This window comes from Ambystoma mexicanum, chromosome 1p (assembly GCF_040938575.1).
Source record: "Ambystoma mexicanum isolate Mex_15411 chromosome 1p, UKY_AmexF1_1, whole genome shotgun sequence".
In the NCBI taxonomy this organism is placed as follows: domain Eukaryota; kingdom Metazoa; phylum Chordata; class Amphibia; order Caudata; family Ambystomatidae; genus Ambystoma; species Ambystoma mexicanum.
The window spans coordinates 260,990,708-261,006,644 of NC_090921.1; the positions used below are offsets into that span (position 1 = coordinate 260,990,708).

A 15,937-nucleotide genomic window follows, 5' to 3' on the forward strand; every position below is an offset into this window, starting at 1 on the left:
TCCAGCAAAAAGCTGGAGGTAAAAATGTTCCCTTCCTGCCCGTTTCAGTGCAATTACCACCGGCAGTAATAGCAATCCCCAACCCCATTGGGTTGACCAAATGGTGAAGGGGAACTTACCGCTGTACCACTACTCGTGATCCGGTGCTAAGAGCGCCGGACCAAGTAGCGGTAGCGTTATTTGCACTGGCGGTATCCCGGCAGTATTACCACCAGGATACCGCCAGACTCCTCACGAGGCCCACATGTCGGCCTGTTAGAGGGCACCTTCATATCATCGCTCCACACAGTAGCTCCTTCTCAACCTCTCCTCCCTCTTTCCTTTTGCTTTTTCGTGGCTTCCATGAGTCTCCATATGGCCTATGATATCTCTCTCTCTCTGAGCTGCAGTGTCTCAATACAGCGTGTTTCCCTCATCTGGGTGCGTTCACCAAGCCTTTTTTAATCCCCGAATCTTTAAATGTCGAGCTCCACTTAACATGATAAGCTAAAGGAAGGAACTACGGATCAATGTCCGCCCTCTGCATAGACCTGTCGCTGCACTGAGTGCCATTTCCACACGCAACCAATGAGCCTTGGATGCCGCGGGACCGGGCGAGTGCCCATTCTCCGGTGGCTTCTCCTGCCCTCTGTGTACATTGCAGAATCTTGGCTTGCCAGTCATTCCTAATGCCCGCAGGTCTCGCATGGTGCGTTTACGGTACTTGGGTTCCTGCCAGCCCTGCAGAGCAGGGATCTCCCGCCGACCCCCTATGCCTGCACCGGTCGTTATACTGTCCGTTCTGCCGGCTGGGGCCATGCCTGGCACCTGCTGCGCCTTTGACCCTTCTGGTACTGCAAGCTTTCTAAACCCGGCATCGCCCCCTGCTGGCGGTGTTTGTTATGTTGCAAATTCTAACAGAAGTGTAGTGCATAAGAGTCAATACTGACAAGAGAGGCAGCCCCTCCTTCGGGTGCATTTCCATATCTGAGGTACATTTCTGTTTCAGTGAAAATCCAGGTGCTGGAGGGATGGTGACATGGTACAGACTTGCACTCTTACACTCGAGCATGGCATTAATGGGTGGGGTGGACTGTTACCAGTTGGTAGGTGATGGTGCGGTGGTGGGAAAAGTCCCTTTGCGGGTCTGGTTTTAACTCATTTATTTTCTTCTAACGCGCAACTCGCTCTCAGGCCTCAGTGCACACAAAAAACTGGACACGGTGAACAACATAATACCGTTGGGCTAGCCGTAATGCCCGAGCGGAGGGCATTTCGGCGGAAAAGGGAAAATAGAGAGGAGATAGACCCTGTAGGGTGTTTAGTGGTTTGGAAGGATGTGGAGAAAAGAGAAATGCAGAGTTCACAGGGGAGAGGAGAGAGAGAGAGAGATACAGCCAGCGAGAAAGAGGTGGAGAAAACCATCAACACAGCTTTGGAGGAGTGGCAGCAACTTGGAAAGAGCACCTTTGGATGAGTAGCCCACGAGCATAGGGTTGATGTAAAGAGGTGGGGAAGGACCTGGGTAGGTTGCAGAGGATGTGGGTGGCAAAGATGAGAACTTTATAGAGAGGAGTGAGGGGTCAAGGGTCGCAGTCCAGCAGTAGGCACATATTCTGAGCATAAGGATGGAGATCAGGGTTGCGGCTGAATTATGGGTGAGAGGGGCAGATTCCCTTTATGGTGAGAAGGTTAATCCTGGCCACAGTATCCAGGATAAACTGCTGGAGCTATAAGTGACTCTCCAAGAGGACCCCAAAGTTGTGAGACCAGAGTCAGGAGGGAGGCGGCCAGGAGAGAAAGAGCTGGTTGAGTTGGTTTCACATTGGAGGTAGGGAGAACGAGGACCCCAAAGTTGTGAGTCCAGAGTAAGGAGTGAGGCGGCCAAGAGAGAAAGAGCTGGGAGAGTTGGTTTCACATTGGAGGTAGGGAGAATGAGGACCCCAAAGTTGTGATTCAGGAGTGAGGCGGCCAGGAGAGAGAGAGCTGGGAACGTTGGTTTAGCATTGGAGATAGGGAGAACGAGGACCCCAAAGTTTTGAGTCCAGAGTAAAGAGTGAGGCGGCCAGGAGAGAATGAGCTGGGAGAGTTGGTTTAGCATTGGAGGTAGGGAGAACGAGGACCCCAAAGTTGTGAGTCCAGAGTAAGGAGTGAGGCGGCCAGGAGAGAAAGAAATGGGAGAGTTGGTTTCACATTGGAGCTAGGGAGAACGAGTTTTGGAGGAGTTTAGCATCAGGCAGTGTAGAGCCATCCAATGCTGAAGGGCTGCAAGGTAGCCGGGGTCCGTTCAGCGATAACAGGGGTGAAGGAGGGAAGGAGAAGATGGTGGCATCATCAGCCAACAAGGGGTAGTGAAAGCCAAGGAATGGGAGAAGTTTGCCTCTGGGGAGGAGTAGAGAGTCAAGAGTAGTGGAGCAAGGATTGATCCTTGGGGGACTTCCATGGACCAGGGAGTGGGGGGGATGAATTGTTAACAGTTCCAGGATATGGCAAAGGAGCTGTCAGAGAGATAAGGGGCCACGCAGTGGTGTGCTGTGTCCTTGGAGGCAAGGGGGTGGGGTAACAGAGGGAGGGATTGTCCATTGCATCAAATGTTGCAGGTCACTCAAGTAGCAGGACGATGGAGGCGCGGCGAGAGTGCCGAGCAGATGTGGGAGAGTTGGATATGCAAGTGAGAGACATTTTGGACGCATGTTTCTCTGAAGTGTAATTGAAGGGGACGAAAGAGTGAGTGAAATTTGACATAGTCATCAAAATTATCACACCTCTTTGAGGCATTTTCTAGGTCTGGAAGAGGAGAAGCCAGTCTGTGGAAGGTGGCTTGTTGGAATCGCCTGCACATTTCTTACTTTTGGGGATGACAGTGGCCATTTAGTTATAGGCAGGGAGGACGCCTTTGGAAAAGGAGTGGTTGGAGAAGTGAGGAAGGAGGAGAGATAGGAGGAGAGGGCCCTGCATAGTACCGCTCTTGATTTGATCCATCATGTTACTGCACACCGTGTATGGCAGAGATCTTATGACGCTGCATGTGCTCAGGGGGGTTTGTTACACTGTAGCACATTCTGCAGGCGCGGGCCTCCTTAGCACCTCGTGTGCTCCTTTAGCCTGTGTGCATTTCATAAAGCAGTGATCTCCCCCTCATTACCAGTGCATGCAGGATTTCCTATATTGAACACTCTGATGGGTAGGAACCACCTCAGCACCAGTTTGGTGGGGCCATGTTACACGAGGTTAAGCCGGAACCACCTACACACTCCCTGAGCCCCACTGCTTGCTTTACTGTACACTCTGCAGCTTATATACCCCCCTCTAGCCCAACTTGGGCCTACATCACCTGGTCACATGAAGATCTGCAGAGCAGGGGGTTCCCGCTCACCACCTGGAAACCATTTAGCCTGATTGACTAAGCAAGTCTCTCTTTGTGTCTATCTGACTTGCTTTCCTAGAACCTCTGATTGGCAGGGCATCCCCCTCCACCCTCGCCCCTGCACGGCTTGTGTCAGATCCCAAATGGCCCCGCGTGCAACCTTATGATTGAGAGAACGGAGTCACTTTGAACAAGAGTTTATTGTTTCTGGACCGAGGAGAAACAGGAGGTTTGGTTAGCTGGAACTGCAGGTTCTGCCCTGGGAGGCACAATTACAGAGAAGCAAATCCATCAGGCGTGCAGTTAGTAAAGGGGGAGCCGCCTTATGCGGCTCCTTTGCAAGCGTCACTAGGTCTATCTCAATGGCTGTCTCCATAACATCTGCAAAAGACCTCCTTCAGGTGGAATTCTTCATCGATCACCACCACCGGAGTGGCCAGACAATGGCTTGTGCAATTCTGATGTGAAGGATCCAGCGTTGGAAAAATGTCCGGCCTTGCCGATTGCTCTGATCTCAACAAAAACAAAAAACATAAAACCACTTCTATTAAATAAAGGTGTTTTTAAATACACTGCGGGAATATTGAGCTACCCAATACAAAGTTACCCGTCAAAAATAATAATAATAATATTAATAGTACAAATAAATTCACTAATGTTCTGGCGTCTTCTATGTACACGGTGGGCGCCTTCGCCCAAGCTAAGTGCTGTGCTGTGCTGTGCTGTATTCCTCCCCCACCCCCAATGGGCATCTGTTTCCACTCCTTCCTGTTGGCCAGGGATGGTTCTGAATGCGGAATACTGCATAATAGGGAGCAGTACCGTTACCAAATCCACTGCAACATTTTCTGGGAAGTTATTCCTCGAGTCCTTCCAGTAAAGGATTATTGGAGGTATTTTCCCATTTCACGGCATTCTCGGATTTGGTCAATATTTAGTAAATTATTTTAGGCAGCTTTTCCTATCCAAAAGTGTTCTGTGAATTTGGTGGTGGTTTATGGTTTAGAATTCTGTAAAAAATTGGAAGATCCAAATTTAAGAATTTATGGAAGAGAATTTGCACACCCTAAGCGATTCTGGGAAACTCTAGAAGATATTATAAATTAATTTGGGAAGAGTTGGTCCCTCGCAATACCAATCTGGAAAAGAGGTGCTTTTATATCCAAGGATGGTGTGGTCCCATTGTAAAGAATTCGGTGGGGGGGGCATGGTTCCATCTCAAGAGTATTCTAGAATGGTTCCTGTGGAGGGGCGGTCCCAATCTGAAGGGCTCTGGAAAGAGCTAAACAGCCCTGAGGGATTCTGGAAATCCTGCGGGCCCGTCCTTCAGCTCTCAGCTCCCGGTCGTTCAGATTGGACGGATACCAGATTGTGACATACTCCCCTCGTACACAGAGAGGGGGACATCAGACCAGGTCCCCTTTCTTTATACAGTTGTAGAGCATAGATAGACTTTGGTCAGATCATCACTTTTAAGGCTACATATCTCCAGGTTGGGTGGATTTGAAGCTTGAAGGATCAACTTAAATTCTGCCTTGAAAGAGAGGCACGTTCCAAACCATTCTTGGGAATTCTTGGTTGCACTGCAAGTTCTTTGGAATTATGGTGCCTCACCCCAAAGCATTCTGGGAAGGGATGCACACATATAGTGTGCTAACTTGCTTAGTGGTATCGTGGTGCTTATTGCACAGAAACACAGCAATATCTGGGTTGCAAGGGGTGTGGGGCCAATCCGATCCTTTCCCAGAGTCCGGCACAAGAGATGTTGGGTAGCAGATGCTAATCAGGGCAAGGAATTTTCTAGACAGGTCTGCTGGAGGTAGCCTATCCCAACCCATTGACTATTCCTGTTTGCTGAATGGTAAGGAGCCTTCCCAGAGGTGGAGCAAGAATAACAGCGGCTTCTTTCAAATCTACTAGCCGAGAGCGCTGGTGTCCCGGTTGGGAAATACTACATGGAAAGGAGACAGAAGGGCGTGGGGAGGAAGAAGTGCTTCTGTCGTTTCTCCCCTACAGCGGGATGGGGCATGGAATTATGGGGAACACACTGCCGTGGTTGCCCCGGAAACCACCAGGATCTAAATATCGGACTCCAGGAGGTACTGTTCAGTGTAGTCCTTGGCCAGTTCCACCTTCAGGACAGAGGTGCAGAACTCTGCCATAGGGACCCAAAGGGAGGGATCCAGGAAGAGCTGACACATGACATGGCCCCTCACGTTAGGAGTGTGATTCTGCAGATGGGCAACCAACTGGCTCCGCACATGGCCCAGGTCTGAGCCGAAGACATCAATGTTCAGGTAGAACCAGTCCTCACCCACAGGGATACGGAAGGGGAAGGTGCAAAGGGTGGCCACCTGTGGGCGCCGCTTGTTGTCCACCATCCAGTGCAAGTCCTTTCTCTGGAGCAGTGCCATGTTGCTGGCCGTGGGTTGGAAAGGCTGCCAATCCTGGATGATGGTCTGGTTGGGCAGAACCTCAGCCAGAAAGGAGCGGGCAAGGACCACTCCTGGAACCTCACTCTTATCGAGGACTAGCGATGGAAGTGGCGGAAAGCCCGACTCCTTCATCTTGACAATCACATCAGCGAGTCGGGCAGAGAGCTCACAAGCATTGAACCTCACCAACAAGATGCCCTGCAAAAGAGATCATGATAAAAAAAGAAGGGGTTAGATCACCAGATCAAGCAGATCACTTTTAGAACACTATACTGAGAACACCAGTCCACCACCCAACAATGTTCTTCCCATACTTGAGAACACAAACCCATTTTTGTATCTTCTATCGCACTTCATGCCGGACACGTTGCCCCATAGCTATCCACCTGGCTACGAACTAAGTTATTGCTATACATGTGAGCACGGCTCTGCACACAAACAATGTTATTTTCATTCTTGTCAGGGCCTATGCACATACTAAGAGTATTTTCTCATAACTGAGCACAACGTTCCAGGAACTCTGTTCACGTACTTGAACATGTCAATCCACACACCAAGGTCACTCCGCATACTTGGGAACACCATTGCACATGCATCCTTTCTCCGCACAACGGAAATGCACTCCACATACCTCCAATGTCATCCCCGTACTTGGAAATCCCACTCCACGCACCACCCGCATCATCATCATCATCATCATCATCACACAAACATAGAACACAATTTCACACGCCACCAAAGTTACTCGTATGCTTGTGAACCTTATCCCAAAGGCCAAAAACCTCCATCCCCATGCGAGAATATCACCCTACACACCAACATCGCATCCAATACTTGGGAATGCTGCTGCGCAGGGCGACATGAGGCCCGCACGCGAGACTAGCATCCCACACACCAACAATAGTATCTCGCATACTTGGAAATGGCAATCCTTGAGCTGAAAATGCTGTTTCCATATGAAAGAGTAAGTTCCACATATCAACAGTATATCTGAAAATGCCATTCCACACCGCAACCTTATTCCAATACTTGAAAACGCCATTCCAGATACTAGCAACACAATTCCCATCCCTCAGAACCCCACTCCATATACCTATAACCTTCTATAATATACAGGTAGCATTATTCCCCATAATTGGGAGATCTATTCTGCTGGCCAACAATGACATTCCACATTCTTAAAATGCCATTCTACGTATCAAACGTATCACTGTTACCTCACAGGTCATTCCACGCATCAAAAAGGTCGCTCCTATTCTTAAGATCGGCATTCCAAATAATAACCAGGTTACTGCCAAAAATTTTCAAAATGCCGTTCCATGTATCAAGGTTAACCCTCATCCTGGAAAATGCCATTCCATGTATCAATGTTAACCCTCATCCTGGAAAATGCCATTCCATGTATCAATGTTAACCCTGGAAAATGCCGTTCCATGTATCATGGTTAACCCTCATCCTGGAAAATGCCATTCCATGTATCAATGTTAACCCTCATCCTGGAAAATGCCATTCCATGTATCAATGTTAACCCTGGAAAATGCCATTCCATGTATCAATGTTAACCCTGGAAAATGCCGTTCCATGTATCAAGGTTAACCCTCATCCTGGAAAATGCCATTCCATGTATCAATGTTAACCCTGGAAAATGCCGTTCCATGTATCAAGGTTAACCCTCATCCTGGAAAATGCCATTCCATGTATCAATGTTAACCCTGGAAAATGCCGTTCCATGTATCAAGGTTAACCCTCATCCTGGAAAATGCCATTCCATGTATCAATGTTAACCCTCATCCTGGAAAATGCCATTCCATGTATCAATGTTAACCCTGGAAAATGCCATTCCATGTATCAATGTTAACCCTGGAAAATGCCGTTCCATGTATCAAGGTTAACCCTCATCCTGGAAAATGCCACTCCGCATAAATAAATGATCATGCTTTCTCTGCATACCAACATCGCCACTCTTATCATCGAGATCAATATTCTACATAACAAGCAAGTTGCTACCAACAAGGGAACATCACATTCCATTTATCAACGTTAACGCCTTGAGAATGCCATTCCACATGCCAACATGCTGTCACCATATTTAGGAAAGGCACAGCACCCACCAACAATGTTATTCACAATAATGGAGGCCCCAAAATGATTCCAATATTTAAGAATGCAATCACATATAGTAAAACTATTTAATTCCCAAACAGGAGAATGTAATTCCACATTCTGACAAAGTCATTCCTCAGACCCGAGGACAGCATTGCAGGTATTAACGACATTATTCCTGTCCTATTGAATGCTACACTTACCAACAAGATGTTCCTATTACATCAGATAATACCTCTACAGATCAAGAGTATTACTCCCATATTGGCAAGCCTATTTCACGATTCTCGCTGTGGGAGTCTCACAGTGTTTGCATGGGACAGTGGTATGCTGGGCGGAGGACCGCTATCATTTCTTTGTGTGAGAGGTAGGTCAGAGTGAGGGTGGGTTCGGTATAGAGCCGGAGTCAGTGGGGCCTCTGGTCCATCTCTGTTTGTGGGAGGTGGAGAAACATTGTGTCACCACTTCCAGAGCAGGAAATGGTTGGCGAGTGCCCTGGGCTGGCACCCCCTGTCAGAGACCAGCCTTGGCATGGAGTTGCCTGAGAGGAAGTGGCGCATTAGTTCTTCCCTAAGAAGCAGATGTTGGCAGGGCCTGGCAGTACAATGGCAGCTGGACACTACAGTGCGTGGAAAGTGTTGGCCCCCTGCAAGACATGTAGAAATCGATGAACAGCAGAGAAGGGACATTAGGTGAGTCGCAATACTAGACTGTGAGCGGGGTCAGGGAGCATCCGATAGGCATGATAGGATAGGTTAGGTTATTTATAACGCGCTTAATACCCAGAGGTGTCTAAGCGCGGACCTGGGGATCGAACCTGCGTTGCTCAGTGTAATCTTGCTTCCAAGGCGAGCACATTGCCGCTGAGCTAACCCCCCTGAGGCATGCATTGGCAGGCCAATATAGCCCAGTGGTAGCCACAATGGGAAGTAGTGGGGATGCTACCGGCAGGGCCATCACAGCTCAGACTGGGGTTTAGGAAGAAGGACCCTGGGAAGACTATGCCAGCAAGTCAAGTCCCTGCAGAATGGCCACTCCTTTACATTGGGAATGGTTTCCTTAGTTGGTTCATTGGGGGAGCATCCGCACTGTCCATCCGAACGGAGAGTGCCCGCTCCATCTTGCAATCAACATGGCAAGTGCACTCTGGTGGGGTCACAAACTACCATGCAAGGACCCGCAGAGCAACCTCAACTCAAGTCGCCACTGTCTTTGTGGGTCAGGGCAGGGTGGCCCACTCCCGCAACAGTCCAGGGTAAACCACCAAAGATAGAACAAAAGGCTCATGGACACATAGGAAAAGTTGCTCCCATGACTCCGAAATGAAGGTCCTGGGACTAGGAGATGCTGGGGACAAAGTGATACTAGGTAACTGCCCAACACATTTAAAAATAAAATTAAAAAAAATAAATGCCTCGTCTAAAAATAACAAGTGCATGTGATCTTGGTCTCCACGTGAAGGGGCCGCACCTCCCCGAGATCCAGGCTCCGAAAGGTCCTTGCACTCAGGCAGACGCGTCACAGACATAAGGCTACCGGACATGAACCAAGGCCCACACAATATTGTCACACAAAGAAGTTCAGATCTGGAAATCTTACTTAAAGAGTAGCTGTGAATCAATCCAACTATTCCCACCCTCCAACCAACTCTATCTATCCCTTCTAGAGTATCATATCTATCCCTTCTAGAGTATCTGAAATATCTGACCCTTCCATGCGCTGGTGCAACGCGTGTCTAGGGTGAGGGGATAGAAGAAGAGGCTGACCCTCAATTCCTATAGAAGGAAACGTCAGTAGGACCAAATTATATGCCACTATGGCAATTTCTAGAAGGTACTAAAAATCCGGTTAAACTACATTTAGTTTAACTTCCTGATGTGCTCACCCTCTGGTATTTACCGGATTTTTGTACCTTGTAGAAATTGCCTTAGAAGCTAAAGTGAATAGGACCAAATTATACCCCACTATGAGAATTTAGGGTCAGTCTCTTCTTCTAGCCCCTCACCATAGGCAAGCGGCACAGGAGGAGCTCAGAATCGGGCAGCCAGACTGTGGCGTTCCACATTCCTGAGGATATATTCCTGCTTACTAGAGCATGCCACTCCACATTCCTGAGGATATATTCCTGCTTACTAGAGAATACCACTCCACATTCCTGCGGATGTATTCCTACTTACTAGAGAATGGCGCTCCACATTCCTGAGGATATATTCCTGCTTACTAGAGAATGGCGCTACACATTCCTGAGGATATATTCCTGCTTACAAGAGAATGCCACTCCATATTCCTGCTTACTAGAGAATGGCGCTCCACATTCCTGAGGATAAATTCCTGCTTACTAGACAATGGTGCTCCACATTCCTGAGTATATATTCCTGCTTACTAGAGAATACCACTCCACATTCCTGCGGATCTATTCCTACTTACTAGAGAATGGCGCTCCACATTCCTGAGGATATATTCCTGCTTACTAGAGAATGGCGCTACACATTCCTGAGGATATATTCCTGCTTACTAGAGAATGGCGCTCCACATTCCTGAGGATATATTCCTGCTTACGGATATATTCCTGCTTACTAGAGAATGGCGCTCCACATTCCTGAGGATAAATTCCTGCTTACTAGACAATGGTGCTCCACATTCCTGAGTATATATTCCTGCTTACTAGAGAATACCACTCCACATTCCTGCGGATGTATTCCTGCTTACTAGAGAATGCCACTCCACATTCCTGAGGATATATTCCTGCTTACTAGAGAATGACGCTCCACATTCCTGAGGATAAATTCCTGCTTACTAGACAATGGTGCTCCACATTCCTGAGTATATATTCCTGCTTACTAGAGAATGGCGCTACACATTCCTGAGGATATATTCCTGCTTACTAGAGAATGGCGTTCCACATTCCTGAGGCTATAATCCTGCTTACTAGAGAATGTAGCTCCACATTCCTGAGGATATATTTCTGCTTACTAGAGAATGGCGCTCCACATTCCTGAGGATACATTCCTGCTTGCTAGGCAATGGCGTTCCACATTCTTGAGAATGTCACTCCCATCCTTGGGCATATTCTCCTGCATCTTGTGGATGCATTCCTACATACTTTCGAAAGCCGCTCGCTATGCTTGAGCATGTATGTTTCGCATGCTCGAGCCCGTATTTATGCACACTAGAGAAGAACGTCCGACTTACTTCCACTGTCAATCCACATTCGTTAGAAAGTCATATCCCTCTGCATTCTTGAAGTTGTATTGCTGCTTACTGTCGAATGCCTCTCGCTATACTTGACCATTTATGTTTCCCCTACTGTTTATTTATCGACACTAGAGAATGACCCCTCCACGTACTTGCAAACGTCATTTCACATTCTTGGGAAAGTCACTCCCCATCCTTAAACACATCCCTCTGCATGCTTGAAGTTGTATTGCTGCTTACTGTCGAATGCCACTAGCTTGTATCTTTCTCATACTTGAGCGGGTATGCATGGGTGCTAAAGAAGGACATGCCACATTATTTGGAATGTTTTTCCACAAACTCTTAAGAATCTCAGCCCCATGACAGAGCAAACATGCGCTGCTGCACACTAGTATACCATGACACACAGCAAACGTGTGAATGGTGTCCACATTCTTGAGAATGTCACTCCACACACTCGTGCACGCCGCATGGCACACTTGAGGAAGTATTTTCAGGATACTTCTGGATGGACCTCTGCATACTAGACAATAACACTCCGTATTTTAGAGCCCATTACTCCTCGTAAGTGGGGCGGTCTCTCTGCATACTGGAGAAGTTCACTCTGCACAAGTCATTCCCGATGCTTCAGAGACGGTCACTGTGCATAGGTGAGAAAAAGCTACCCTGGAATTGCACACTCCAGCAGGATATATTCTGGAAACAGAATGCGGCTATGGACTCGGGATCAAAGCTCTCGAGGGCTCCAAAGCATTGCAATAAATATAATGCGGTGTTTTTAGTACTACTTGACCCTAATTGATAAAGAGGTTTACCCTGTGAATCTACCACAAAATCTTGATCATCAATCAAAAATCAAATCAATCAAAATCAAATCAGCCAAAAATCAATCAAAATTCGGGTTAAGCGAATGTCAGTTGTCCGAGTCAGAAAAAAGAGCAAAAAGGTTGGATAATGCTACGATTACCGGTAATCCTCATTAATCCTAATCCCAATCTTCCTCGTCACAGTACTATGAAGTTCCGTCTCCCATCCAGGATTTTTTTTTTCTGTGTAGGTACATATACCCAATTATCCACAATTCACAGTACATAGCAAGCCCAGACAGACTATGGGACCGTCCACACCACAAGAGGGTGCAGAAGGTCGGCATGACTGACGAGGAAGAGTAGGGCGAGGAGTCATTAAAATTACTGGTGAGTAATCGTAGCATTACCTCCACGTCCCTCTTCCTCATCCCAAGGGAACAAACAAAGCATCACCCAACGGACAGGCACAGGAGCACCACTGAGAAGCCGTCCAGCCAGGAAAGCCCAGAGCCCAAAGAGGCCTTACTCCGAGACAAGAAACGGGGGAAAAGAACAGTAGGCAAAAATCAAGGATCCCCAAAAAACGGGAGCCCCGGAAACAGGGGAACGCAGAGCAGAGCCCCAACAGCCCTCAGCAGGTACAACCAGAGACAAAAGGCCCAGGGACAACATGGCCCCAACACTGAATGCGGGCCACAGCCGGAGCAGAGGAAAGGACTGGAGCCGCACTGCCCAACCCAGGAAGCAGGAGGAGAACCACAAGGCCTCCAGAAGTGCAGCGAAGGACGCCAGGAGAGAAGCAACGAAACCAGGGCCAAAGGAAGGCCTTCAGGAACCAGTCGAGGCCATGCCCCCTAGACACCACCAGCAGCATAAGCTCCCAAGACCAGGGACGCCAGAAGATCCCAGAGAAGACCTCCGGGAGACAAGAGGCCGCAGCCAGGGGAGGAGGGCCAACACCAGACCAAAGTTACACCCAAACCCCAGACCAGGCCGGACAAGAGAACATGAAATATCCAGTGAAGCTGAAGGACCAGAATAGAGAGAACGGGACATGACACCCGAAGATGACCATAAACACCATGGGCCAAGAAACGGGAACTGCAGACCCCCAAAAGGGCAGAGGAACCACCAACAGCCTAAACGCAGACACCCCTGGAGTCCATTGTTCTCCAAGGAGGACCCAGAACCAAACACACCCGTCCCCAAGGGAAGGAGGCAGAGGCGCAAGGGGAGCCAAGGCACCAAGAACAAAGCAAAACCTACAGCAACAACGAAAGACCACCACCAAATGCCAAGCCTGAGGCCAGAAGCAGAAGACAAGCAGCCCACAAGGGAGGAAGCCAGGCCAGCTTCAGACGCACAACAGGAACTGCGCAAGACAAAGGGCAAGCAGGGAGCACCATCCGGCAAAGCAAAGGCAAGCCGCCACCACAGGAACCGAACACAACAGACAAGCTTGAGGACCAGGCAACAACACACAACCCAGGACAGAACCCACCAGCCAGACCCCAGTGTGGAGGGCTAGGAGAACAAGAGCCAGCAACAGCCAGCGCAAACAACATGGGGGGGCAGAGCCGGATCAAACCCAGTGACTAAAAGACAGGATCCCCCCATTCAAATCATCTCCCATCATGGGTTGAATGTCCTACTCCGCTCAGTCCAGATCCAGAGTCGCGGATACATGGACCGTGGCCCTCCCAATGGAGAAACCGGAAACAGGGTTGGGGCGCCAGGGCACAGCCTTGACACTGAAGACAAAGCCACAGCACACATACCCGAGCACAGAAAGATGCAGAGGCACGTAGGCAACAGTAACAGTGGAACAGGCAGATATCGTAGAGACACCCAAGGCAGCAACACACCTAGCAGCCGGTAGACCCACGCACAACTATCGAGCCACTGTGTCCCCACCGAAAAACCCAGTAGCAGGGCTGGACAGTCAGGAACCGAACAAGACAGGAGGAGGCAACCCCAGGCACCAAGACAGCCAAGCCCAAACATTCCACCACACAGCCCACAACATGGGGCAAACTGAAACGTACCACTGAACCAACCAGCAGCAGAGAAACAGTAGGGCATGAGGCCGGAATCAGGGCAGCCGCACCACTGCACTCATGGCCGGGCAGGCAGAATAATGACTGGCAGGACAGACACTCAGAGGAATCCCCACGGCAGGAGCAAACCGTAAACCACCCAACCAACACCCTCCAGATCCGAGGAAATGGGAAACCTACACCAGCAATGCCCAGCGGGTTCACAACATCCAACAAACTGCCAGGCAAACACCAGGCAAGGGCATTGAAAAAGACCCCAAGATGAAAGGAGCACCCACCACAAAACCAACCACCAATCCGAACAGCCCGCTGCAGCAAAGGACATACAAAAACAGCGCAGCAATGAAGCCGACAAACAAAAATCCCACAAAGAACTACAGGACGAAAGAGGCCCTCCACACGGGCAGTGGAAAAACTGAAGGGAGGAGGACACGCAGAAGTGAAGCAGAAGAAGAAACACCCAGTGCCAGAGACCACCCCAGACAGAATGTGAGTGAGTCACAGCCACGGAGGAAGGCCCAAGAAACAAGCCAAACATCGGCCACATCCACAGCCCCTGAAAGAAGTCCACCGCCCCCATCAAAGGAGGACAGCGGCACCGAAGCGAGGCATGGAAATGTGCACGGGCCAAAACTGAGAGACCAGAAGAAACACACCCACCCCCACCCCTGATGGACTCTGACCATCCCCCCCCCCTGAAAGGGCAGAAACCCAAGGAGGAGGAAGTAGGGGGGGGACAAAGAAACAGAAGAGGAAAGGCTGGATCGAAGACAGTGCCTGCTCCAGGCACCCACAAGCCCCCAAAAGGCTGGTACTAGAAGATCCATAACCCCCTACCAGGACAAAGAAAACTGGAGTGCCAATGCAGACACAGTCCACCTCCAGGCAAGGTGAAAGGCAAATAAAAGGAGTGCCCCCAAGAGATAGTAAATGCCAGCGCTTTACCAACAGATTGCCAAACCAGGAAGCACAGCTGAAGACCCACCAGCCTTGAAGCCCATCTCCCAGCAACAGAAAGGAAGCAGGAAGAAGAGCCAGCCAACCGGACCAGACAAGCTGGTCGGCCCCTACCAAAGGTCAGGTGGGAAGCGGAAGCAGCAATCCAGTCCAGCCCTGTGCTGCAGGAAACAAAAAGTGGCCACAACCTCAATCAGGCAGCATGCCAGAAGAAAGACAGGAACCTGCACAAGAGATCCGCGCCCGCAAACCAAAGCAGCGCTGAAGCCCCAGAACAAGACCCGCGGCAGCACAAAGAGTTGCAAATAGAAAGTGGGGAGGACCCGCTCCTGCCAGCACACCACAGACTGCCAGAACCAAGCCCTGCAGGGGAAAAAAACAGCCACGCCACCGGACCCCAAGCCCTGTAGGGGGGCCAAGGTTGACGCACGAGTTCAACTAGACCCCAAGCACCGGAGGGGGTCTGGGGCAGACCCGTGAGCTTGTCCAGATGCCAAGCCCCGCAGCAAGCCCAGGAGCCAACATCTTCGCAGGAGACGCAACCAGAGAAGGAACAGCAACAATGCTCCCAAGAGCCCCGCTCTTAGAAGAAGTCCTTGTCGGAGATAGGAGAAAAAGAACTGTGGATTGTGGGAGGTATATATACCTCCACAGAAAAAGGGGGAAAAAGTTCCTGGATGGGAGGGGGAGCCTCCTATGTAAGTACTGGGACAAGGAAGAGGGAGGTAGAGGTAACAAAATTTCCTGGACTGTATGCTCGGTTTTGTGCCTGCAAAACTTTGTTGTTGACTATTAAGCAAAAGGGTTTCCGATTAAGAAAGCATTCTGGTTAACAGGGGCCCGTTCAAGCTTTATATTTATTGCTTAAAGCATGAGAATAGCTCAGCAGCAGCATTCCCCTATGGCCACTAGAGGGAAGCAGTGAGCTCGACTTGTAAAAGTGGCTTGAGGCATCCTTTCAGGTCGTCCAAAGCGTTCATTTTGCCCTGTATATATTTGCATTGTATTTTTCGGTTGAGTGTACAGGATATTTCA

General features: G+C 49.4%; 1 protein-coding gene across 5 annotated transcripts in view; it reads right to left on the reverse strand.

Moving 5' to 3' along the window:
• Positions 1 to 3,527: 3,527 nt before the first annotated feature.
• Positions 3,528 to 15,937, reverse strand: part of NAT16 (N-acetyltransferase 16 (putative)) — a 168,456-nt gene continuing 156,046 nt past the window's right edge. For all 5 annotated transcript variants that reach the window (XM_069646565.1, XM_069646555.1, XM_069646566.1 and 2 more), the window contains one exon: positions 3,528 to 5,979. In XM_069646565.1, coding sequence (XP_069502666.1) covers positions 5,425 to 5,979 — 555 coding nt within the window. In that variant the 3' untranslated portion in view covers positions 3,528 to 5,424. The remainder of the gene's footprint in view (positions 5,980 to 15,937) is intronic.